Raw genomic sequence first — 23,256 nt, 5'->3', positions numbered from 1 at the left:
TCTTCTAACTACAAGTTTGTACCCTTTGACCCACATCTCCCTATTTGCCCCGCCACCCAGTGTCTGGTAACCGCCACTGTACTCTCCGTGTCTATGAGTTTGGCTTTTTTAGAGTCCACATCTAAGGAGTATGCAGTATCTGCCTTTGTCTGACTTGTCTCACTTAGCATGACGCCCTCAGGGCCTATCCATGGTGTCACAATCGGCAGGATTTCCTTCGTCCTTAGAGTGAGCTGTATTCCATTGTATGGGTGTGGACGGACACACACACACCACATCCATCCATTCTGGACACACACTTAGGTTATTCCCATATCTTGGCAATCGTGAATAATGCTCGACTGCAGATTATCTTTTGGATAAGCTGTTTTCATTTCATTTGGGTATATAATCTGGACGTGAGAGTGCTGGATCGTAGGGTAGCTCTATTTTTAATTCTTTGAGGAAGCTCCGTACTGTTTTCCAGAGTGGCTGCACCAGTTTGCATTCCCACCAGCAATGCATGAGGGGCCCCCCTTCTCCGCATCCTCGCCAACACCTGTTACCTCTTTTCAGTGATGGCCATTCTAATGGACGTGAGATGATACCCCACTGTGGTTTTGATTTGCATTTCCGTGATGGGTAGTAATGTTTGAGCATCTTGTCATGTACCTGGTGGTCATTTGTATGTCTTCTTTGGAAAAATGTTTATTCAGATTCTCTGTCCATTTTTTAATTGGATTGGTTTTTTTTTTTTTAATTGAGTTATAGGAGTTCTAACACCCCGAAGATGTGACACTCCCCAGAGGTCAACTGTGGGGAATAATGTCTTCAGTCTAATTACTTTTCGGTGTTTGGGGCCCTCCGTTTATTCCACGACAGTAAGGTAGCTGAGACGTTCCGTTCTGCAAACTCAGGCTGGCGTCGTGTCTGCGGCAGGGTAGTTGTTGGAAAGTATTTGTTTAAGGGAAGTAACTCAAGTCGTCATGTTCGGATTCTTCAGCCAGTCCACTGCGGGCAGGGGCTGGGACTGACGCGGCGTATCTGGAGTGTTCCCACGGTGCTGCGTCAGAGACCAGCACGCGCTGTGTGGTTTGCATAGACAGCACGGAGGTCTTCGCTCGCCGGCTGTAGGTCAGTCGTCAAGGCGCCCGTTGCCTCACAGGCCGACAGCAGGGTGTTGACCGGCCGCATGGCTCTCTGGAGAGTCTGGAGAAGAACCCGCTTCCGAGCTCGGGCAGGTTGTTGGCGGAGCTGCGGCTGTTTTCGCGCTGGTGGCCCGCCGGGGGCTGCTCTCCCGCCCTGGCCTGCCCCGATGACCTCTCTTTCTTCACGTCAGCTGTGCCGCGGCGCATAAGCTCATCGTGGCAGTAAAATCACACGTAGAAACGGTCCGAGGGTCATCGGGGTGGGTGCCCCAAGGGAGCCGGGGGTCATGGGGGCCGCCTTAGGATGCGGCCCACCAGCAGGTGAAGTAGAGAGGACGCGAGAATTCGTAACCGTTGGTGCACGCACGAGGTGAAGGGTGGTGCACGCCGGACCCAGCTTCCGTGGGCTGTGCTCCGCGTGCGTGCGCTGAGCACGGTTAAGCCGCAGGTGTGTAGGGCCGGGCCGGTGGGGGTTCTCGCTGGCGTGCCGCGGCTCCTGCCTGCTCTTACTGACTCAGCCCGATCTTGAAGGATCCCGCTCCCTGTGATCGTAAAGTCCTTCCAGCATTATTCCGTTGAAGTCGCACGTCAGGCCTGGCTTCAGATGTCTGTCCCAAATCCCGTGAGGCTGAGGAAGGCTGACCGGCGTCAGGCGGGTTGCATGGCTGGTGAGGCCATCAGGCCAAAGCCCAGACGGCCCGTCTCTGTGACGCCACAGCAGCTGCGTCCTTGCCCCTTAACTCACTCAGTCCTGGGCTCCCGGCTCTGCGCGGGCTAAGGGCCCTGTCTGCCTGAAGGCCCGAGTCTTCACCTGTTGTACTAGAAGCTTCTGAAGTTCGATGGCTGCAACATGCAGAAGGGTTAACGGAGAGGTTGGTCTTGGCAGATGAGCAGCGGGTCTGTACGGGGTGGGAGGTGGTGGAGGGAAGGTCATCCCAGGCCGGGGGAGCGGGGAACAGCACATGGGACGGCCCGGGAAGAAGTGCCCCAGACTGGGGGAGGGGAGGCTGCCTGCATCTCCGTCCGGGCACCAGCCTCTCAGCTCAGGGGCTCTCAGGAGTACAAATCTATTCCCCTTTCTGTCTGCATCCCTTCTCAAACCCTGACCCAGACTGTGCTGTTTCCTTAGCTGAACTCGATGCCGAGCACGCCCAGAAGGTTCTGGAAATGGAGCACACTCAGCAAGCGAAGCTGAAGGAGCGGCAGAAGTTTTTCGAGGAGGCCTTCCAGCAGGACATGGAGCAGTACCTCTCCACAGGTTACCTGCAGATAGCGGAGAGGAGAGGCAAGTGGGGGATGGGGTTGCTGGCCGCGGGGACCCTCCCTGGGGGCACAGAGACAGTGTCGCACTGTGCGCCCCGGGCGGGGCATGGGGAACAGTCCCCAGAACTCAAAGTGGCTATGTCATGGCACATTTGTCTTATCGTGGTGTTTGCGTCTTGCTGTAGTTCTAGGCTTTAGTTGGACATACTTAGAAAACATAAAATACGTTTTTCAAAAAAAGGCAAACAAGACAAACATTACCCTTAATTCTACAGCACAGAATAATCTCTGTTACTATTTCCGGGGTGGTTCTTCCCAATCTCTCTACATAATTGCCGTCACACCGTACATATGTCTGGTTTTGTCTCCATCCTAACATTGCACGGGGATCATTCCCCGTGTTCTTAAAAGTTCTTTAAAAGGGTACGTGTTCAAAGCTGCGTCTTCACCGTCCGGATGTATGTGCCGTGCTCCGCTTAACCAGTCCCCCGGCTGAGCGTGTCCATGCTTTACCTTTATACGTGGTTGTGTGCGGCACAGTTAGATGCATAAAAGTCTGTGCGTCTCGCTGGTTCCCGGGAACAGGCGGAGCAGGGGAGGCATCAGCGCCGGGGCCCCTCATCCCACCTCTACGACCTGGAGGCCTCGGAAGGAGCGCTCGGGGCGGCGGCCTCTCCTCCCCTCGGGCAGGAGCCGCCAGTTGCAGCAACGGCCGGGCCTTCCCTGCTCACCTGCCCCTCGGCACCCCAGAGACCCCCTCCTCCCCAAATCTGTCCTCAGTCTCCATTCTCTCCCCGGGACTCCCTGGCTCCCCCACCCCTCACCGCACCCCCTGACGTACCTCTGTCACCTCACGCTGTCCTTCCCTGTCTTTCAGTCTGGTGTCCCCCCCGTCCCCCCGCCCCGGGAGAGGCTAAAGAAATCAAAGACGAGGAAGGACAATAATGTAGAGAACACAGATGAAAAGTGGTATCTGAACGCCTCGGAACGCACCAGAGAGCGCGTTGTGTGGCTAACGCTGCTTTTCTTGCGGTGGGTCGGACAGATCTGGGGGTGAGCGTCTTTGTCTCCGGGAGTTGGCTCTTTCCCTGTTCTGTGCTGCCGATCTGAAGTCTGTCTTTATCTAGAAAAGCCAGGCTGCCTGTTTCCTCAGAGTACGCGTGGTATCCGTTCGCTCCAGTGTCACGTGCTGGTTGTGGAGTGAGCGGCCCGTGTTTGCTGCAGGGATTTGGGTCCTGTCGTGGGCAGGGGTGAGGAGGAGGCCGTCTGAGCGTGAGCCCGCGTAACCAACCATCACACGGGGGGGCTTAAATCGCTGATGTTTACTTCCCACAGTTCTGGAGGCTCAAGTCCAAGGTCAAGGTGCTGGCAGATTCGGTTTCCAGGGAAGAGACCCTCTTCCTGGCTTGCGTCTCCCGGTAACCCCAAGTGACAGTGAGAGCCCCCCCGCCCCGGGCGTGTCTTTTCAGAGGGCGCTAGTCCCCTTAGGGGAGTCCCCCATCCTCATCTCGGCCTGTTCGCCTCTCAGAGGCCCCCCCACCAGACACCGGCACGCTGGGGGTAGGGCTTCAACATGGGAACCCGGGGGGCTACAGACATCCAGGCCGTAAGGGACATGCACAGCCTGACAAACGTACCCTGCGGCACCGCGAGGGCCTGGAGGACGTGGGGCCCCCAAGGGAAGGGCTACCCCGTGGTCAGCTTCGCTCAGCAGACCTTCCCCGAGCTGCTGGGAGCGCTCGGCGCGTTTTCAGGCCCAGAGGAGCAGAGAGAAGACGGACGTGCCTCTTCAGTGGCGCCCGCTGGCACCGGGAGCCAGGAGTGCGCCGAGCGACGAAGAGGTGGCGGCAGGACGGGTTCAGAAGTCCCTCCTTCGGTTGCCGCCGAGCCCCTGGGCGCAGGGACGCTCCGTGGCCAGCTCAGGGACGTGCTCAGCCAGCAGCTCTTGAACGGACATCAGTTAAATACGAAGGGACGGAATGGTTATGGAGTTGGACACCTAAAAAAGAGCCGCCTTTACATTTCAAAGTGTTGGGCTCGTTTTTTTAAGGTAAAAAAAAAAAGGCACATGGTGCCAAGTTGTGTGGTTTTGAAAGCACTGAAGAAGAAAACCGGAAGATTTGGGCTTTTTAGCTTTCTGCTTCAGCCAGAGTGGGACGGACAGTCACAGTAACAGGCGTCTCCCCGCAGGGCTGCTTGGAGCCGTCCCCGGGACCTCCCGGCCTGGCGAGTCCCCACGCCTGTCTCCCGGAGCAGTCCTCCCGGAGGACGAATGTGGGGAGGTTTCCTGGAGGAGAATCAGTCGAGATCAAAAATCTCCATAGTGAACATGGTATTTGGACTCCTTCCACTAAACCAGAAGTAGCAGTCTGAATTTTTTCTCACTTTCCAAAGCATCATTTTTTAATGAAGACAAAGGCATGGGAAGTTTTACCCAGAAAAGTATCTGAGTAAAGAGGAAAGGGACCTCAGGGCCGCCCTGGGCAGGGGTGCGGCTGCAGAACGCACGGAGCGCGGAGCATCCCTCACTTGGACGGGCACAAAGGCAACGGATGGGCCAAGCCGCAGAGGGGACCCGGGAGCCAGCGGCGCCCAGCGGTTCTGAGTGCAGTCAGGGCCCGGGGGCTTGGGGCGGTCCTGACCCGTCTTCCACCTGACATGACTCCCGTTTTCTTTACTGCCGAGCGCTAGGGTATGTTGAGAGTGCAGCCAGTAATGGATAGATCGCCTTGCAGACGCCCTGCTCTGTATCTCTGTGTTCCCACAGTGGACCTCGGGCTCCCGGGGGGCCCTATGGAACTCAGCAAAGTCAAAGTCTGGAGCCAGGGGTGCCCCCCTGCGCCCTGAGACGCCCTGACTCAGCCCTTGGATGTTCCAGGAGGGACCCAGTGCTTGGGAAAGAGAAGCAGGGGCTGTGTGGGCTGCTGGTAAGATGAGCAGAGTTAGAATAGAGAGAATTAATAGATAAAAATGCACCAAACTAGAATTCATATAGTGCCCCCCCCAAGGGTACGATCTTGACTGGAGGGGTATCTCAAAACACAGTCACCAGCTTATGGGTTGAACTTCATGATTATCTCCCCATGAGGGTTTTATTTAGAACTTGGAAATTTACTGTGACCCATTACTGGCTTTCACTGAATTAGGAAGTATTTTAAATAATCCAGAGAAGAACTGAAAATGTCCCATATTCCTGTTCCAGATTTAACATTTTAATAATTTTACCTTACTTGCTTCAGATATTTTTTTAAATGTTATGAAATATTCCAAACATACACAGAGGTATAAGGAGTAACATAAGCACCCACGTACTAACCGAGCGCCCACACGGGTGAAGGCCCCCGAGGGGGACCAGCCGCCCCCACGTGTCCGTCCACCCCCGCTGCGCGTGGACGCGGATGGGCGCTGCGCCCCCTGCTTGCGTTCTCGGCAGGCGGCGTGATCATCGTCCATACCGTCCAGTTTCAGCCGCGTTTGTTCATTTCACTCGTAAATAGATTTCTAGATCTAGTGAATGAATATATGGAAATATATTCACTGTGTTGATAGGTGTTTTCATCGTTTCAAGTTTTTTCTCATTAAAAAACCACAATTAAGGACATTCTCGTGTGTCTCAGTGCAGATGAGGGGAGTTTCTTTAGGGCAGCAGGTCCCAAACTTGAGCCAGCCCCACCGTCACCAGGAGGGCTGCTCACACGGGGCCGGCCCCAGGTGCCCCACTTTGAGATCCGCTTCCTTAGAATGTATCACGAGTCATCTGATGTGCTTATCGTTATTTTTACTAGATTCTGTCAAACTGCCTTCACCGCGCCCGGAGCAGGACGTGCGTGTTGTGCTCACTCGTCCTTGTCAGCACGTGGTCGAGCCGGAGACTGACAGTTTTGCCAATCTGTATGCAATGACCTCTTGGGTTTTAATCTGCGTTTCCTTGATTGTCGGGCGTCTCACACCCATGGTTCTGGCCTTTGCTGGTGATAATCGGAGGCAGTCGCCTTCACTCGGTCCGTGCGTGGCTCATCGATCCGAGTGGCCTTTGCTCCGTGGGCGTTTGTTTTAAGGGATCAGCTTGGCCCGTTTTACGGTGTGTGGTGTGTCCTCGTGCGCCTGGCTCAGGACTCCTTCCCTCTAGTATGAGCGCACAGGTAGAACTCGGCGAGAACTGCGAGTTCTGTGAACACCCTGCTGGGTTTCATTCGTAAAGTTCAGTGTTTCCATTTCGTCCTTGGCTCTGAAATCCACCCCCACTTGGTCTTTCTGCGGATCGTGAGGGAAGGACCCAATTTCGGTACTTTGTCACCCCAGCAGTCGCCCCCGCCGCTGCCTGGTGTCCCGTTGCGGTGCGCGGGGAGGCTCCTGTAGGCCCGTTCTCCCGTGTGGCCGCGAGCCCAGCTGTACCGTCCGAATTCCCATCCGAATTCTCCCGTAAGCCGCGGTTCTCGGGCGAGGGCGTCTGGCAGCGTCTGCGGCGTGGTGGTGCGCTCGGGGCAGGGGCGTGCAGCCGGACAGACGGACGGCTGCTGGGGGGGCCGTGCGCCGGAACACAGGACAGCCCCACGACAGAGTGTCCTCTGGTCCGGGGTGTGGGGGCCTCCGCTGAGCAGCGCGGTTCTGCGGCGAGTGCGGCCGTGCGCTAGAGCGAGTCCTCTGCACCCCTGCACGCGGGTATGCGTTCTGGCTCCTTCGCGGTTGCCTTGGCGGCTCTTGGCTCTTCGTCCTTCCGTAGAAACGTGATGGTCCGATTACCAAGCCCAGCGAGGAGCCCGCGCGGACGCGGATGCAGCCGAGCTCGGAGCCTGCACGGAGGGAGCACCGCGGCCGCGCCTGGCAGCCCTCCTCCCTTCTCTCTTCCCCAGCGCTGGGGGGAACGTGCCTTGGACCCTGCTGGGGGGCCAGTCCCCTCTCTGTGGGAACAGAGGTTTCCTGTTTCTTACTAATTTTAGCAAGTTTTCCATGGAATCCGTCCAGCTCGGCCGCGGTTCTCCGGTACGTTTGCACAGCGGGGTCCGCGGTGCTTCTCCATCTCGGTGGCACTTGGGGCGAGCTCCGCCTCGGCCTCCCTCATTGATCGTTTGAGCCCTGGACCCCTTCGTGAGGAATCTTACCCAGAACACTCATTTTTAAGCGTTTTCTCAAAGACCCAACTTTTAGTTTTGTCGTTTTCTGTTGAGTCTCTGTTTCATGAAGTTCTCGTCCTCAGTGCTGGCGATTCTCACGTGGTGGTTTTTTGGTTTTTGGTCTAATTTAAGTTGACCATTTGGGCTCAGTTTTCAGGATTCTTGTCTGAATAAGGCAGTCAAAGCTGTGAATGTTTCAGGAGGGTAAAGTTCACCACTTTTAACAGAATTCTACAAGTTTTGACAAGTAATAGTTTCTTCCTGGGTTTTTCAAACTTTCCATTATGATTTATTTAACTTGTGAAGTGTTTAGCAGTGTCTTTAAATAATGCGTGAAGGTGTTTCTAGTTACCGTTTGTTACTGATTTCTAATAAACTTCATTGTGGCTGTTAGAGAATGGGATTTTGATTTTTTTTAATTCAAGACTTAAAAGTCTGTCCGTGTGCTTCCTGTGTACTTGAGATGAGATTGGGAAGGAGGGTTCTGTGCGTACTTATTGCAGCAAGCATGTAAGCTGGGCTGTTCAAGTATCCCCGTCACTAAATTTGAGTTAGTTCTGTAATTATCGAAGAGGTATGTCAAGCCCTCCTTCACCTCATGATTACGGATTTGTTAGATCTTCCTTGTAGGCCCCTCTCCAAGCACAGCCACGCGTTATGTCGTCACACACAGATTTTGAATGGTCCTCCTGGTGGACTGAACCTCTATTAAGTACTATACTTTACCCCAGTAGGTTTGCTTTCCCTTTAAGCCTGTTTTGTTTCCTATTAAAATTCCTGTGTCAACTGTCTTCAAGTTCATCGTTCAGTTACTTTCCATTTTTCTTAAGCTTTTCATTTTTTAAAAAATGTCTTTGTTTTAGGAGTGTTGCCTACGAATGAAACATAGCTAGATTTTTATCACTTTAATTCAGTCTTATAACCTGTTACAACTGGCAAATCTGATTCATTTACATTTACTGGGATTACAGACATACCTGGCTTCATTACCGTCTTTCTTGGTGCTGTTCTGATGCTTGTTAATCCAGTTTTTCTCTTTCCCTAAGCCCTGCTCTTTCCCTCTTCAAGAGAATGGGACAGACAGGGAAGGAGCCTCTGGACCTTTCAAAATTACAGCCAAAGCAAGGCAGTAACCAGAATGGTCAAGCTGACAGGCCTCCATACCCACAGAAGAAAACCTGCCGATCCCCCACCTTCTGGCAGCCCAGTGGCCGCAGAAGAGCACCCCCCACACCTGACCAGTGGGCACAGTGACCGGTGGGGCAGAAGCAGTGTGAAGCAGCACGATGAGTGCATGGCCGTGGCCTGGTCCACACCCTGGCCGAGTCCATGCTGACCATGTGGCTTCGGATGTTGCCACCTCGGGGGGTCACCTAGCTCTAGTAAGCTGCCCCCCAGTTTAGGGACAGAAATGATGTGCTCTTTACTTTGAATCTTAGTGCTGCCACTAACGATGCCGGGCCTCACGGTGATCCGGTCCTGCCTCCTCCTGGAACAGGGCCCCACACTGCCGGGGCTCCGCGCACCCCGTGCTCCTGTCGCCAGTGCTCGGTCCTCTAATCCTGCGAGCGAATTCCCTGCACTGGGTACTGTTGTGACAAGCTGCCCGGTTGTCTACAGCCTCCCACACTCCTGAGACTCTTCCCAAAACAGGCTTCCTCGTCGCCCAGACCGGCCGTCTGCGGCCGTTCGTGCCCGTGGCCAGAGCAGGTTCACGTGGCGAGCTCTGTCTGAGCTTGATCCTTGATCTTAAATGCCATTTAATGTTCCAGACTAGAGAGGGCCTTCATCTCACCTCTGTGAACTTCTTACTCCGTGGTCTCCGCCTTCTGTGGTTAAAAAGCTGTCAGTCTGATTATTTCCTTCTCTTGCCGCATCGGTCCCTCCTCTCTGATGTTCGCCGGCTGCACTGCAGTGGACGGAGGTGAGGATTTCTTGTGTGTCCTCCTTGGAGGAGATTCTGCTTCCTCAGTCTGGGACGTCAGATCTTCCAGCAGGTGAAACAGCCCCGCGGACCGTTCCCGCTCCCCACCGTCTCTCGTCCTGGAGCCGGGACGGTGTTCAGCATTTGCGTTTCCAGCTGTTTCGGGGCCGCGTGGAGAGCCGATTCGGTCTGGCGTGCTCTCGCGGACTGTTTGGCCCTCACTCATCTTCCATTTAACTCCTGCCCAGAGGCCGCATTTCGGTGACTAAAATGTTCCTATCTGGAAGTTCTTTGGCTTTCTCTCAAGTGTTTGTCTTTTGATTCCTTGTTTTTTTGATTCATCTTTAAGTTCACTAAAATACTTATTTAAATTCTCGGGAGGGGGTGTAACCCCCCGTGTTTCTGCTGCCCCTCGTCATGCCTGGCAGGGCCCCGGGTGCCGGCCGCGCTGGGCCGCACAGAGTGTGTTTGCGTTACTGGGACACCCGGGGCTGAGGGGGTGTGTGTCCGCAGCCAGAGGTAATGTGCTCCTGCCACACACGGGCACGCCTGGGATGGGGAAGCCAACGGGCCTGCGGTTTTCTGGGCCACAGAGGTAGCAGGAACAGGGCTCCAGGCCGGAAGGCAGCCGTCCCCCCGGGCCCAGGCTCCCTCCGCCTCGTCTCCGTGTCCTGTTGCCCGTGGGCCGACTCTCCTCCGGGCTGTGCTTTCACTGCACGGAGTTCGCGGCCCGGCTCCCCAGCCGCAGCTGCCCAGACCGTGCCCGCCGTTCGGAGCGAGGACTGGAGGGAGGTCACCAGGGCAAGGACAGCTTCAACCGGGATGACCAAGTTCTGGGGCCTCAGAACCCCGCTCCCGGCAGCCGAGGACCACTTCCCGCAGCGCGGGGTGGCCTTCGGACCTGGAAGCAGAAAGCTGCCGGGAGGGGTCCAAAGTCACCAAGACGGAGCCAGAGCGCCTGAGCGGGAGGGGTCCTTGTTCTGGTTTAGGAGGTTGGAGTGGCGGGAGATACCTTGTCCCTCGCGAACATGTCAGCCTGGTGTGTCTGCAGCTCTCCTTCTTAAGGGTTAGCCAAGACCGAAGTGTCATTTCCCATCACATCTCTTGGTCTCTTCGCAGAGCCCATGGGCAGCATGTCGTCCATGGAGGTGAACATCGACATGCTGGAGCAGATGGACCTCATGGACATCTCTGACCAGGAGGCCCTGGACGTCTTCTTGAATTCCGGCGGTGAAGACAACCCCGCGCTGTCTCCGGTCTCAGGTGGGGGTGACCACCTGGCACAAACCCCGTCACGCTCACACCTGCTGCCTCCAGCGGGCCGCCCTCCCGGGCCGCTGATCAGACCGCATGGGGCCCTGAGCTCCGCTGCTCGTCCCACGGCCAGGTCTGCGCACCCGTGTGGCCTCACGCACCCTTGGGGGCTCCCATGGCCATTGGAGTTGGGCAGCCGGGCCTGGACGTGGGGCGGGGGCTCCCGCGTGGCTCCCCCCCCCCCAGCATGTGGTTACGGGAGCTCTTGCTCCGTGTGGGCTTCCTGGGTTAAGGACGAGTTACAACCCTGCGGACACTTGTCCTCCGCTTGCTGCCTTCAGCAAGCTGGGTAGCGTGGGAGCTCGGCGGCGGATTTTCCGAGGCCCCAGCCCTTCCCTGGGCTCAGCGTGGGTCAGCCCTTCGGGACTGGGCGGGGTCTGCTCCCTCTGGGGTCGTCGGTGAGCACGCACTCCTGTCCTGCCAGTGGCACACCGTCCCCTCTAGCCTGGGCCACCGTGCCACAGTCACACCCCAGCTCTCTCGTCGCTGCCTTTCACTTCTCCACGAGGCAGCGACTTCTCCACGAGGCAGCGCTCTCCTCCTTCCCGCCACCCCCGGGCGCCGGGACCCGTCTGCATTAGGCCGGGCCACTGGGAACGGCCGGGGTGCCGGCCCCTTTCCCAGAGTCCAGGACAGATAGTGACTCGACCATCTGTACGTGACTTTGACTCCTTTAGGACCTTCTGTTTAGTTCCCATGAAGCGAGAACTGAAATTTCAGGGAGTTTTTCTTAGTGTTGAGTTTACTGAATTACTCCCAAGGATATAAAGAAATCTAGATTACGGAGGGTTACACAGAACGCTCAAAGACATGCAGCCTGCGCCTCGAGCCCCGTGTGTTCCTGGTTTGGAAGGCGGAAGGCTCAGCCCAGGGCCCCCGGGTCCCTGGAACCGTCCCCGTTCCGTCCCCCCCGCCCCCCACTGGGAGGGTCGCCTTCCGCGGTGGTTCTCAGTGGCAGTTTTTCTTCATTTCACAGGGCCCGAGTCAGGGATCGGGCAGCACGGAATCACGCTCCAGGTTCCAGATCCCACCGAATCCCAAGCCGAGCGGCCTTCCTCGCTGTCCGTCTGCACCGAGCTGGCTGCCGCGGCCCCCGGCGATGGTGGCGAGTCCCCCATTGTCCAGTCTGACGAGGAGGGAGTCGAGGTGGACACTGCCCTCGCCACTTTACACACAGATGATAGCGACTCCTAGGTCTGCGTTCGCCCCGCGTGTCCAGGGATCCGCACCGCGAAGGCAGGTGGTTTCATGGAGGTTCTCGGTTTGTACGCAGTTGCCAGTAACGTGTGAGAAACTGTAAGAGCCACTGACAATAAAGTGTGTACAGAAGGGCTTCTAACTAGATCCGTCCTTCAGGCCTTCGGTGCAGGGAGGGCGGCTCGGGGCCCCGCGGAGGGGGAGCCCGCGATCAGGCAGGGCTGGGCCGGGAACCCTACGACCCCGCCCCGGCTCAGCCAGAGGAGGAAAGCGCTTTTGGAGATACTCCCTTCTGCTTCCTCCTCAGTTTGGCTTTTCTGTGCTGAGTAGAGAGCGGCCGTCCTGCGGCTGTCGGCTGTCCCTGCTTTAACGGGAGCACACACCTGGGCCCAGGGGAGCAGCAGCCGTGATCCAGACCACCGCTCCGCTCTTACTCCCGACAAGAGGCCGGCCACCCCGCGGTGTCCCCTTCACCAGCTCCTAGCCCAGCACCTGGGGAGGGAGGACCCGCGGTCACGCTGCACGGAAAGGAGGGGGTTCCCGCGGCCACCGGTGGACAGCAAGGGAGCGAGAGGACAAGGCATCGGCTCCACTCCCCGTCTGGGGGAAGGGGTCTCAGTCCTCTGCCCAGTTAGCAGAGACGAGCCAGCTTGGGTCATTCACTCATCTTCCACAAGACAGACAAATATCCAAAAAACTTTGTTTTTATTATTAAACCTTGTAGTACAAACCTAAAAAGTAAACAAAAAACTGGCAATAAACAACATGAAGTCTTCCCTCCCGCGGGAGGAGTGCAGAGCAGCGCTAATAAATTAAATGTCAAACTGTAAGCCAGAGGCAGAAGTTTACTGTCAAAAAGAGGGAAAGTACACAGCAAGGCCATAAAAACCGGACAACCACATTGGAAAACACTTGACTCTGTTTATGTAATTGTTAAATATTCCAAAAACAGTTCAGTCTTCTGCAACAACAACTGACAAAGTGTATCACAGGGCGCTCCTGACAGTCCCACCGGCAAGCTCAGTGCAACGGGGTGGCTACGGGCTCGCTGGATCCAATTACGAAACAAAGAACAGCTTGTGAAAACAGTTCCCTTTTTTATTCCACACATACTGTACACACAACCGGAGAAGGGCAACAGCTACTCCATTATTATTTTGTTGTTGTTGTTCAGTGATGTAAGCAGCACTTATAAATGTTACAAGAAAAACCCTGTAAGCATCCACTCCACCCGATGAAGAAACGGAAACGTAAGGCTTTTCTTCATCTTGTCCTCGCGCCCTCCCCACCCCCCACCGAGAAAAAGGCTCAAGTATTTAAAACAATTTACAGGCGTATGTACAAAAGGGATGGGATTCTTTTTTTTTTTTTTTCTTTTTGTTACAACATGAAGAGAAAAAATAGACAAGATGAGCGCAAATGCATTTTCACATTCAAACAGAACTGCAGACCTAGTGGCTCCGTGTGACCGCCAACGAAACGAACCGAAGAGAGATTAATGCTGACGTGTGAAGGTGGGACACAAGCGGTGAGATGGAGACGGAATGTTAGAAGATTGCACATCTAGGACGAAGAAGCACTTACGGCTTCGATCACTTTTTTTTTCCTTTTTTGTTTTTTTCTTAAGGATGCTATTGAAGGGTTTTTGATAAAGTAGCCAACAGCACCAAAAAATAACAGAATGGATTTCCTAATGAAATCAGGCACAGGTGTCCCTCACGTGACCCCTCCAAGGCAGGCAGTCGTCGTCTCGCTCTCCTCTTTTCCAAAAACAGATGCATAGTGATGTGCTGGTACAGAGAACCTCGGCGCTCCTCGTCCGCGTTCTGCCCCGGGTTGGGAAACTCCGTCCGCCTTCAGCTGCCATGACCGCCCAAAGACACAACAGGGGGGTTCTCCGGTTTTAAAAATTACAAACTCATTTTGCACATGACAGAAGAAAAGACAGCCAAAGTAAAGCCATTTCTTTTCAAGTTTTGTGTGTGTGCGCGTGTGTGTGTGTGTGTGTCTCCTATCCCTTTTCCTCTCTAGAAAAATCTGACTGATGGTTTTTAAAATTTGTTCTCCAAACTTCACCCTCTTCAAAAATGGGTTAAAAAGCCTTTTTTCCCCAAGTTACCAAAGAAAACAAAAACAAAAAACAAAACAAAAACAAAACAAAAAAACCGAAAAGGCTTTTTTCAGCCACGGGGGCGATACAAATTAATACAGCCCCTCAAGGGTTTTTAAAACAGTGAATATACGGCAGTTTCAAAAATCTGACTGCAGTATCTAGGTATTCTAAGTACAAAAAAAAGTTCAACAGTTTAATGCTAAAACAAAATTAGTTCTCTAAAACCAGAAGAAAATCTTCTTCAGAGCTAGTGCAAAGACAGCTTGTATCCTACAGCAAGTACTCCAAACTAGAATATAATAATTACAAAAAAATAGATCTCAGTCGACACGGGTGTTGGCATCTTCACGACGAGCTCGAAGCACTTTTGGATGAACTGGAGGATGAAAGCCGGGATGGCGGCACGTCCACGGTCGCTCTCTTGCGGGGCCCTCTTTTTGGTGTAGGTTTACTGAGACAGTTCTCAATGCTGCCGTTCTTACCAGACACTTTGCCACAGATCTGATTGACCAGACTGATGATCTGTTCCTGTGTCGGGTCGAAAGGGAGAGAGAATTAAGAAACCGGGGGCGCACTGTCCCGGAACCACCCAGGGAACGCCGAGCGCAAAGTCCCCGGCACAGGGTGACCGGGGGGGGGGGGGGGGGGGGGGGGGGGGGGCGGGGCCCTCCGAGAACGCGGGAGAACATCGCTCCGGGACAGCGAGGCCCTCTCACTGGCCGCGGGAGTAGAAGGCCTCCCTTCTCGGAAAAGCTCGGGCCCCGGCGTCCGCAAGCCCCGGGCTCAGGGCCCGACAAGGGTGCTCAGAGCCCCGAAACCCATGAAGGCACGGAACTCCGGCCAGGAGGGAGCAGAGTTGCCTTAAAATGGGTCCACACACTCAGCTGACGCACACCTGCCCCCCGCCACGGAGCCCGAGACGAGCACGGTGACAGCAGCAGGACGCCGTCGGAGCCCCGCTCCGCCCGCAGCGGGCGTGTTTGCTGCCCACATGGTGACAAGGGCCTGAAGCTGTCGCGCCCCAGCCACCCCGACGCTCGAGCCTCCCCTCGCCGGGTTGTGCAGACACATACGCTTGTCTGCTTATAAATATTTCCGGTGCTCCCTTCTCAGCGAGCGGGAGCCCCTTCACTCGGCCTGGCGTCAAGGATGCGTAACAGCCGCACACTCCGAAGCTTCCAGTTATACAAGAAACCGTGCGCCGAGACACCAAAATGGCATCTGGCCTGACCCGCAGGTCACGAGCACCTGCTCTAGACCAGGGATGAGGGGACCGCGTGGGCACGGGGAGGCCTTGCCTTTACTCCAAGGCCCGGGGGTCAGCGGATCCCAGGCTGGCCGTCCAGCCCCAGGAGGCGGTCAGCACAGGGGTGCAAGGTGTTAAACATGAAGTGAAAACCGTCTGGAAAGAAAGTGAAAAGCACGCTGGAAGGAGCAGGGCCCCCCGCTTATGAAAGCGCCGTCTCGCCACTTTTTAAAGCACTTACGGCCAAGCTGCTCGTCGAAGGTAAATAGAGAAGCTTCTTTAAAAGCTGCTTCCAAGTGGCCGAAGCCTCCTGGGGAGCACGGGGCCAGGGGATGCCCTCGCTGCGTCCGGCCTGGTCCCAGCAGACCGCTGCCAGGAGGCCTTGCAGGACCCGCGGTGTCCTCACAAGCCATTTCTGAAACCCAGCCCAGAGTGAGCAATTCCCCAGGTAACACACACACACACACACACACACACGGATCCAGATTTTCATTTACTAAGATGAGGCCGCTGGCAAAGGAGGCGGCTTCGAATGCCCGTCTTACTCCTCAAAACCAACGATTACACTTCAGACGAACCCGACAGGCGGGCTCCTCTGTCCAGTATTCCGGTCACACGCTCCACCTGGATGCACAGAACGGGCTGGCGACGGAAGAGCCCGTGTTCCGTAGCGCCCCCCAGGCGTGCGGGCGACGCCCCCTAGTGCCAGCGGCTGCGCTCTGCAGGCGGGCCAGCGGTGTGGCGCAGCGGGGGACGCAGAGCACTTGCTGCCTTTGAAGACAAGCCCGTCTCCCTTCAGCTGTCCAACCTCCTTCAGGCGAGGGTTTACCCCTCTGACTCACAGCCCGAGCCCCGCAGACGCACCACCCCCTCCCTAGTCCCGCTTGGGAGCAGCCGCCTGGGATGTCGGGGCGGGGGGGCTCAGGAAAGAGGCTCCCCCCGGATGTGGCCCCCAGGGCGGGGCTCTCTGCAGGGAGGGGTCGTGACCTGCACGCAGCCTGCGGGAGGACCCTCTCCAGGACACAGCGCAAGGGCCTGGCGAACGGTGACCCAGCACCACCGCCATCTGAGAGGTGAGCCCTAAAAAGGGCTCTGGGCGCATCACGATGGGAGAGCTGTGCCCCCGTACCCCAGTAGGCTGCTGGGGAGACGGGCACGGACCTGCCGCCTGTGCGGGGACAGCCCCAGGCCAAGGGCGCCCGCTCTCCCCACTCAGCACTGCCGTCTGTGGCGGGCCTGACACACTGGGGACACAATCGACCCACAGAGCCGGGTTTCGGATGGCATCCGCTGCTGATGACAACGGGCAGCTCTCATGGAACCAGGGGAAGGGACAGAGGGAAGGACCACAGGGGACACACAAGCGCAGCTGCCTGAACAAGGACAGAAGCTCAGGAGCGGCGACAACTGGCCAGACCTAGGATTCGTTTCGAAAGTGGAACGGGGCTTGTGGAGCTGGGTGCCGGGGGCGGTACAAATGCTCCATGTCGAGGCCCCTGGTGAGGACAAAGCCGGGTCGCAGCTCCCAGCGCTGGCCCTTGGCCTTGTGTGTCGGGGGCCTGCTGCCAGCCCTGCTGGGAGGTGCTGGCGGCACCTGCACCCGGGTTCTCAACTGGGGGTGGGATGGGCGCTCCTGTGAAGACCGAAGACGCCAGCACAGCACGGTCCGCAGCGCCTCTGAGAGCCACGGAAGGCAGCCGAGCGCCAGGAAGCACCCCCGCTGGCCCCGGCTGAGGGCTGCCATCACGTGCTCATTCCTGTGTGAGGACACGGGTGCAGGGGGAGTCTCTGGTGCACTGACCCCGCCAGACCAGAGAGCACCCCTCCCCTGCCCTGTGGGCAACGCACCTTAGGGAAGGGACAGCGAGCCGGCATGAGGACAGGGCTGCGGTTGGCCGGGCCAGGGGCTGGGCTAATTCCCTTCTTTGTGTCTCAGAGACTCCGTGGGGCTGCAGAGAGGAAGGCCGCTCTGGCCCTGTCCCCAGAACCCCAGAATCGGGCTTCTCTGAGGAAAAGACCAGAGACTTGACTCTGAGGCCCCCGGTGCAGCCACGGCTGCTCAGCAATGGCCCACAGCCCCCCTGGGGACGGGGACGGGGACGAGGCCCTGATGTGCCGGTGCTGCCGGCGCCACAACCAGCCCCCCAGTTTTGTCTGGCCTGTGAAGGTCGTGCACAGGTGACCCACGCCCCCCCCCCAGATCTGCACCCCAGCCCTGGCTGTAGGGGATGGCACTGTCCCCGGTTTCCTTATTAGCCCGGCCCGCCAGCGTGGCCAGCACCCACGTCCCTTGGAAGCACAGACGGCCACCACCGTGCAGATGCTGTGCAGGGGGAGGGGGCTCCGGGCTCACGGCCACAGAGCTGCTGGTCACAGGAGGACCACACCAGAATGAAACGAAGTTGGTCAAAGCCAGGAAATTTCTCATTTTAGTCCCTGGGACCCTCCAGGTCAGGTCGGACACAAGCTGGACCTACACTACTTTCCATCCCCCAGTCGGGCCGGGGGCGAGCGCCCACCACCCCAGTAGAGCAGGGGCCAGTCGCCATCCCCCGCGACCCCGCTCTGAAGGCCAGAGCCCGCAGGCGCGCCCCCAGTGCGCACTGACCTCATCATAGCGGTACATCAGCTTCAGCCCTCGACAGGACTTCTGCTTCTCCACGTGGCGCAGAGCGCACTCCAGGCAGAACACCACGTTCTCGTTCTCCTGCACGACCTGCGGGGAGAGCGCCAGTCCTGAAGGGCGGAGCGCCGGAGCTCCGCTGGGGACGGGCCTGGCCCCGACCTGCCGCTCAGGGCACGCCCCGCCCTTGAAAAGACCGGGCAACAGGCGCCGGAGTAGCACTTCCAACCAGGAAGGGAGTAAATAACCATCACGCCCCCTCCGGCTTTCGGCCGCCCACAGACCGGAGGGCCCAGGAGGACGCGAGGCCCGTCTGGAAGCGCTCAGCCTCGGGGGCTTCCGACGCCTCATGTGCACACGCCACCGCGGCACGGGGGCTGGCAGAGGGGTCTGGAGCGGCTGCGCAGGAACGCCCCCCGGCCGCTCTCCCCCTGCTCTTCAGTGGCCCGATCAGTTCTGGTTACCCGGAGGGTGCCCCCCAAAACTCCAAGCACCTGTTCTGGGCGATCTGCAACCCAGACGGGCCCCTCCCGGCAGTGTGCACAGAGGCCTCCAACGGCGTGAGCACAGGCCCGGGACCCACGGACCCCCAGCGCGGGGGATCTGGACTCTAGAGCTGCGTCGAGCGGGGGTCCTCGCCCCTCCCCAAACCCTAGTCCTGGTCTCCCAAGTGAATAAAGGGAAAATGCTGCCTGAACACACGAGATGCAAGAGGCTCACAGGCCTTTTCATAAAAATGCAGGGAAACAGCTGGTAAGCTGCGGGAGGGAGGCGCTAACACAGAGAGAAACGCCTCACCTTTAGTAAACACACAAATCTTAGGACTAATCCAAACAACGAAAATCATAAAATAAAACTTTACGTACAAATTCAGGAGAATCTATGCTTGCTTAAAACATTGGGGCTGCTGGGAAATGCCTGGTGACAACTCTCAGGGCCCGCCTGTCCGCATGACAGCTTGACAACAAACCCAGGGGAACCGGCCCAGGCCCCACACGGAGGTCGTGACAGCGCCGTTCAGGCTCGTGGGAATTCCCGGGAGGCTCTCCCATGGGAGCAGCTCCATCCGGGCACAGGACGACCCGCACAGGGCTGCGCGGCTTTCCCGAGTGATGCTCACTGAACAGTTTCAGGATCTGGGGAAATGGTTATGACCTTCTCTAAGAGCGCATGGCCCTTGGTTTTATCTTTCTAGAAGTACGTTGGAAAAGACCAGACAGAAGAAAATACAGATCTTCCTTGACTTACGAGACGGTCACGCCCTGATAAGCACACTGAGAGTTCAAAACATCCTCAAGCTGAAAACGCACGGAATGCTCCTAACCTCCCGGACACGGCGCTCGGCCTGGCCCACCCGCACGTGCTCGGACACGGGCCTGCGGCTGGGCAACGTCGTCCCGCACGAAGCCTGGTTGACAACAAAGTGTTGACGATCTCCCGTAATCTCCCGAATGCTGTACTGTCAGAGTGAGCGCTGCTCCCCCTGGTGAGTGCAGGGCGCCCCGTGCTACAGACAGGATCGCACTGCACACTGCTGGGGGCGGGGGGCTCAAAAATAAAAATCTGAGTCCAGTCTCTACTGAATGCGTACCACTTTCAGACCATAGTAAGGCAGAAAAATCGCAAGTCCGACCATGTTAGGCTGGGAGCCATCTGTAGGTCAAAGGGGCTGTGTGGTTGCTGTGGACTCTGACGTCCCAGCCACACCCCGTCCACATGCTCAAGTCCCGACCCCCAGTACTTCAGAAAGGGATGGCATTTGGAGACAGGGCCTTTAAAGAGGCAACGGAGGTAAGCTGAGGCCCTAGGGCGGGCCGCGTCCCATGAGGGCTGGTGTCCTTACAAGGGGTGAAGGTACAGGCACACAGCAGGGGGGGCATGTGAAGACACAAGGAGAAAGTGGGTCATCTGCGAGCCACGACAGAGCTCCGCCTTGGTGACCACCGACCGGGCAACCCCGACCTCGGACTCCCAGCCTCGAGAGCTTCGAGGAGAGAGATGTCCCTCGTGCAAGCTCCCGTGGTGTTTGCTCCAGCGCTTTCAGACTCAGCGGGGAGCAGCTGGGGGTCCCTCTTCCCTTGCAGGGCAGCCGGGCAGGCGCTGGGGGACATGGGCTGAGGCGTGTCCCACAGGGCCGGCGGTGCACTTCCTCTGGCACAGGCGGGGAGGTGCACGGCGGCCCAGGCCCCTGTGCGGGAGGCCGCCTGGTGGGAGGCCAGGGCCCCGCCAACGCCCCGCTGCCCTTCTGCCTGGGGTTCCGCTCTGGCCGGGGAGCCTGGCGGGACGCAGGAGGCCCCTCGGGGGTGCTATGGGCGCCGAAGCGGGGGGAGGGAGGCGCAGAGTCCTAAGAGCCTGCCTTGGCCAGCCCAGGAAGCGCTCCCACCAGAGGCCAGGAGGCCGCAGACAGAGCTGCGCTGCTCAGAAACACGTCTTCACTGAAGACAGGTTTGAGTCGTCACCCTGGAACCTGACAAGGCAAGAGCCGAGGACAGCCGAGGACAGACGGGGCCCACGTCCCCTCCGGAGCAGCAGCTAGGGACGCACGGGCAGGGGCGTAGGGAGCAGGGCAAGGCCCGTGCCCGACCCGCGGCCACCACGGCCACCTGCACGCTGGAGCCCCCCTCTCCCCGCCCCGGAGGCCAGGCATCCCCCAGGCTCACCATGGACAGGTAGCACAGGTGCTGGCAGACCTGACACCTCCTCTCCGACGTCTCCAACTGCAGCCACTTTCGAGGCTTTTTCTTGCCATCCGCCATGGCGCCGTTGCTGTCGTGGCTGCCGTAGCGGGCGGACGAGTGGAGGCCGGCCTCGAACAGCTGCCGCCGCTGCCGCAGCTCCGTATCCCTGCGCACGCGGAGTGGGGCGTCAGGGGACACGCGCGCCCCTGCCCGCGGCTGGCCTCGCCACAGCTACGAGGAGCCCGCCCCCCACACGAGCGAAACCCCGCGTGCTGCCCGCCAGCTCTCCCCAGCCTCCCCGGGAGGGGGCGGGGCTCTTGAGGCCGGCGGGGGGGGGGGGGGGCGGGGGGGAGGAGAGGGGGGCCTTCCAGAGGAGGCCGAGCACCAGAGCTGCAGCTACGGGCAGCCGCTCCGAGGACGAGGACGGGGGCCAGGGGAGGGCCTCGTGTGAGCGGAGGTGGCGGGCCAGACCGGGCGCCAGGTCGCCAGCAGGAGGGCGGGACACCGGGTGGGGGCACCCGACGTGGCTGCCTGGGAGTCCGCCCAGGACCCGCCTCCGCTCCTTCCCACAGGAGCCTAAGCTCCCAAACATCAAGCCCCAGGAGAGAAAGGGCCGAGGAAGGAGAACACACCAGGCTCCCAAAGCCTCTGCCCACCGGCCGAGCACCAGCAGCGCCCGCAGGCCGGGAGGCGGCCGGGGGTCCCCGCGCGGGGCTGGCCTCTCTCTGCCACGCTCGGGGGCACCCCCACCGTCCCCGGCCTCAGGGGCTTCCCGGAGCCAGACCCCGGGTTACCTGAGCTCATCCAGAAGGGCGGAGATGGTACTGAGAGTGGGGCCGTTTTCCTTTTTCGCTTCCGCTTGTGCAATCTGGTAGAGTAACTTCTCCATGGAGAATGGCTTAGCTATATGGCGACGCTTCATTTCCTGGAAGAGGCGACACAGCCCTCAGGGGACACGGGCAGCACCAGGCAGCTGTCCCCGTCTGCCCGCAGTGGGAGGGTCGGGGTGGCGGCCTATCTGAATTCTCAAACTCTGAATTCCACGTGCATTCAAAGCAACTGAAAATTCTGCAACAATCCCGTCGGCTGGCCTGGGAGAACTGCAGCCGAGAGCAGAAGTCCTCGCTCGGGGCCTCTGGCCGCAAAGCAGGGGCCACAGCTTTAAAATGGGTGCAGATTTTCTGCCCATTTTAAGTTTTACCTTAAACTCCTGTACCGTCTTCCTGATGCTGTGTGGGGCCCAACAGCTCAAAATCTCTCACGACACACACGCCCTCCCCTCTCCTAGAGGAACCCCTCGGCTGCCCGCGAACGGTCTGGAAGGGATACTGGGCCAACCCGCCTTCCCCACAAGCAGACCCGCGCAGGCAGGCAGGCACGCGGGCGCCGGCGTGCAGTCCCGCACGCTCTACGTGCACAGTGCAGCGGGCCCACGGGGGGCTCACCCAGCTCACCTTGGCCGTCTCGAAGCCCATACTCGTCCACTGGGTGGTGGCAAAGTGCACGGTCTCAGAGACGCTGTAGCCGCAGCACACTTTGGACACAAAGGAGCCCGGGAAGCAGACGACGAACTGGCCGCTCTGCTGCACGGTCCTGTGCACCTTGATCCCCTCTCTGCACAGCACCTCCGGGGAGATCTAGGGACACGGGCTGGGCTGAGGCGCCCTGCTGGCTGCTGCCCCCAACCACGACCCACTGCTCACAGAGCCCCCCCGACAGCCCTGCCAGCTGGCCACGCGGCCGCTCTGGCGCAGGGCCTCTCCCCCAGCAGGCGTGTTAACACACACCCCTGTTCTCCGGCGGGGGGAATGAGTACTTAAGAAGGAGCCTGCGCGCCAGGAGACAGATTACATTTTGTACTAAAGGTCTGCTTCTCCTTTGGGAAACACACATAACCCCTGAAAGAAGAACAAAGTTCTAACTGGGCACTGGCCCGAGTGCGACACGGTGCTCACGCAGGGGTGCGGCCGCCTTGACTACAGCCCTGTCCCCGTGCAGCACTGCCAGGTGGGAACGGCCCACATTTACACCACCAGGGGGCTACTGCGTGGCCTCTGAAGCCAGGTGGGCACAGGGGTACAGGCTGGTGGCCGTGGGCCCAGCACCCCCAAGGGCCTGCTGCTCGTCTCTGGGCCTACCATGACGTTGCTCTCCAGCATCTGCAGCCCTGGGGTACCATTGGCCTGCAGCAGGGTGTGGACCACATCCTCGAGCTTGTTCTCCTCCTCAGCAGGAATGCAATACCTGGGTTGTTTGGAAACAGGGGCACAGCAGAGCCTTGACAAGGACCCTCTGCCCCGGGAACACGTGCGGGCCCCACCCTGCACCCTCCTTTAGGGAACTGAGCCAACAAAGGCCTGCGAAGCGGCCTTGGGGTGCGGGAAGGGAGTGACTGAAACGCGGGAGGAGGGACACGCTCCGGGGACCAGTGACTGGCGCCCCACGACCCGGGGCCACACTGCGGCTTCTGCCCACCACGGCCCAACAGCGGGCAAACGTGCTCCTCTTATGCAGAGCTGACCTACGCGTGAGCCAAAAAACTTTGAACCCAAATCAGATGTTTAAAGCCCCCTATAAATCAGACCCAGACACACGTGCAGACTCTCCCAGCCTCTGCTGCGTGCTCCAAACCCACAGAAACCGCCGCGGGACGAGGG

General features: G+C 58.4%; 2 protein-coding genes across 6 annotated transcripts in view; one reads left to right on the top strand and one right to left on the bottom strand.

Annotated features, from left to right (window-relative positions):
- Window positions 1–12,076, top strand: part of DTNBP1 (dystrobrevin binding protein 1) — a 121,881-nt gene extending 109,805 nt beyond the window's left edge. Inside the window, exons 8-10 of the mRNA XM_026511529.4 lie at window positions 2,257–2,412; window positions 10,548–10,691; window positions 11,719–12,076. Of these exons, the coding sequence (XP_026367314.1) occupies window positions 2,257–2,412; window positions 10,548–10,691; window positions 11,719–11,936 (518 nt within the window). The 3' untranslated portion in view covers window positions 11,937–12,076. The remainder of the gene's footprint in view (window positions 1–2,256; window positions 2,413–10,547; window positions 10,692–11,718) is intronic.
- A 551-nt stretch (window positions 12,077–12,627) lies between these two features.
- The window catches only part of JARID2 (jumonji and AT-rich interaction domain containing 2), a 252,350-nt gene continuing 241,721 nt past the window's right edge, over window positions 12,628–23,256 (bottom strand). For all 5 annotated transcript variants that reach the window (XM_026511523.4, XM_026511526.4, XM_026511528.4 and 2 more), the window contains 6 exons: window positions 22,738–22,843; window positions 22,054–22,236; window positions 21,394–21,524; window positions 20,582–20,765; window positions 17,907–18,014; window positions 12,628–14,580 (listed from right to left, as the gene is read on the bottom strand). In XM_026511523.4, coding sequence (XP_026367308.2) covers window positions 14,398–14,580; window positions 17,907–18,014; window positions 20,582–20,765; window positions 21,394–21,524; window positions 22,054–22,236; window positions 22,738–22,843 — 895 coding nt within the window. In that variant the 3' untranslated portion in view covers window positions 12,628–14,397. The remainder of the gene's footprint in view (window positions 14,581–17,906; window positions 18,015–20,581; window positions 20,766–21,393; window positions 21,525–22,053; window positions 22,237–22,737; window positions 22,844–23,256) is intronic.

Source organism: Ursus arctos, unplaced genomic scaffold (genome assembly GCF_023065955.2).
Source record: "Ursus arctos isolate Adak ecotype North America unplaced genomic scaffold, UrsArc2.0 scaffold_31, whole genome shotgun sequence".
NCBI classification, from domain to species: Eukaryota; Metazoa; Chordata; class Mammalia; order Carnivora; family Ursidae; genus Ursus; species Ursus arctos.
This window is presented reverse-complemented; position numbering and strand designations above follow the sequence as displayed.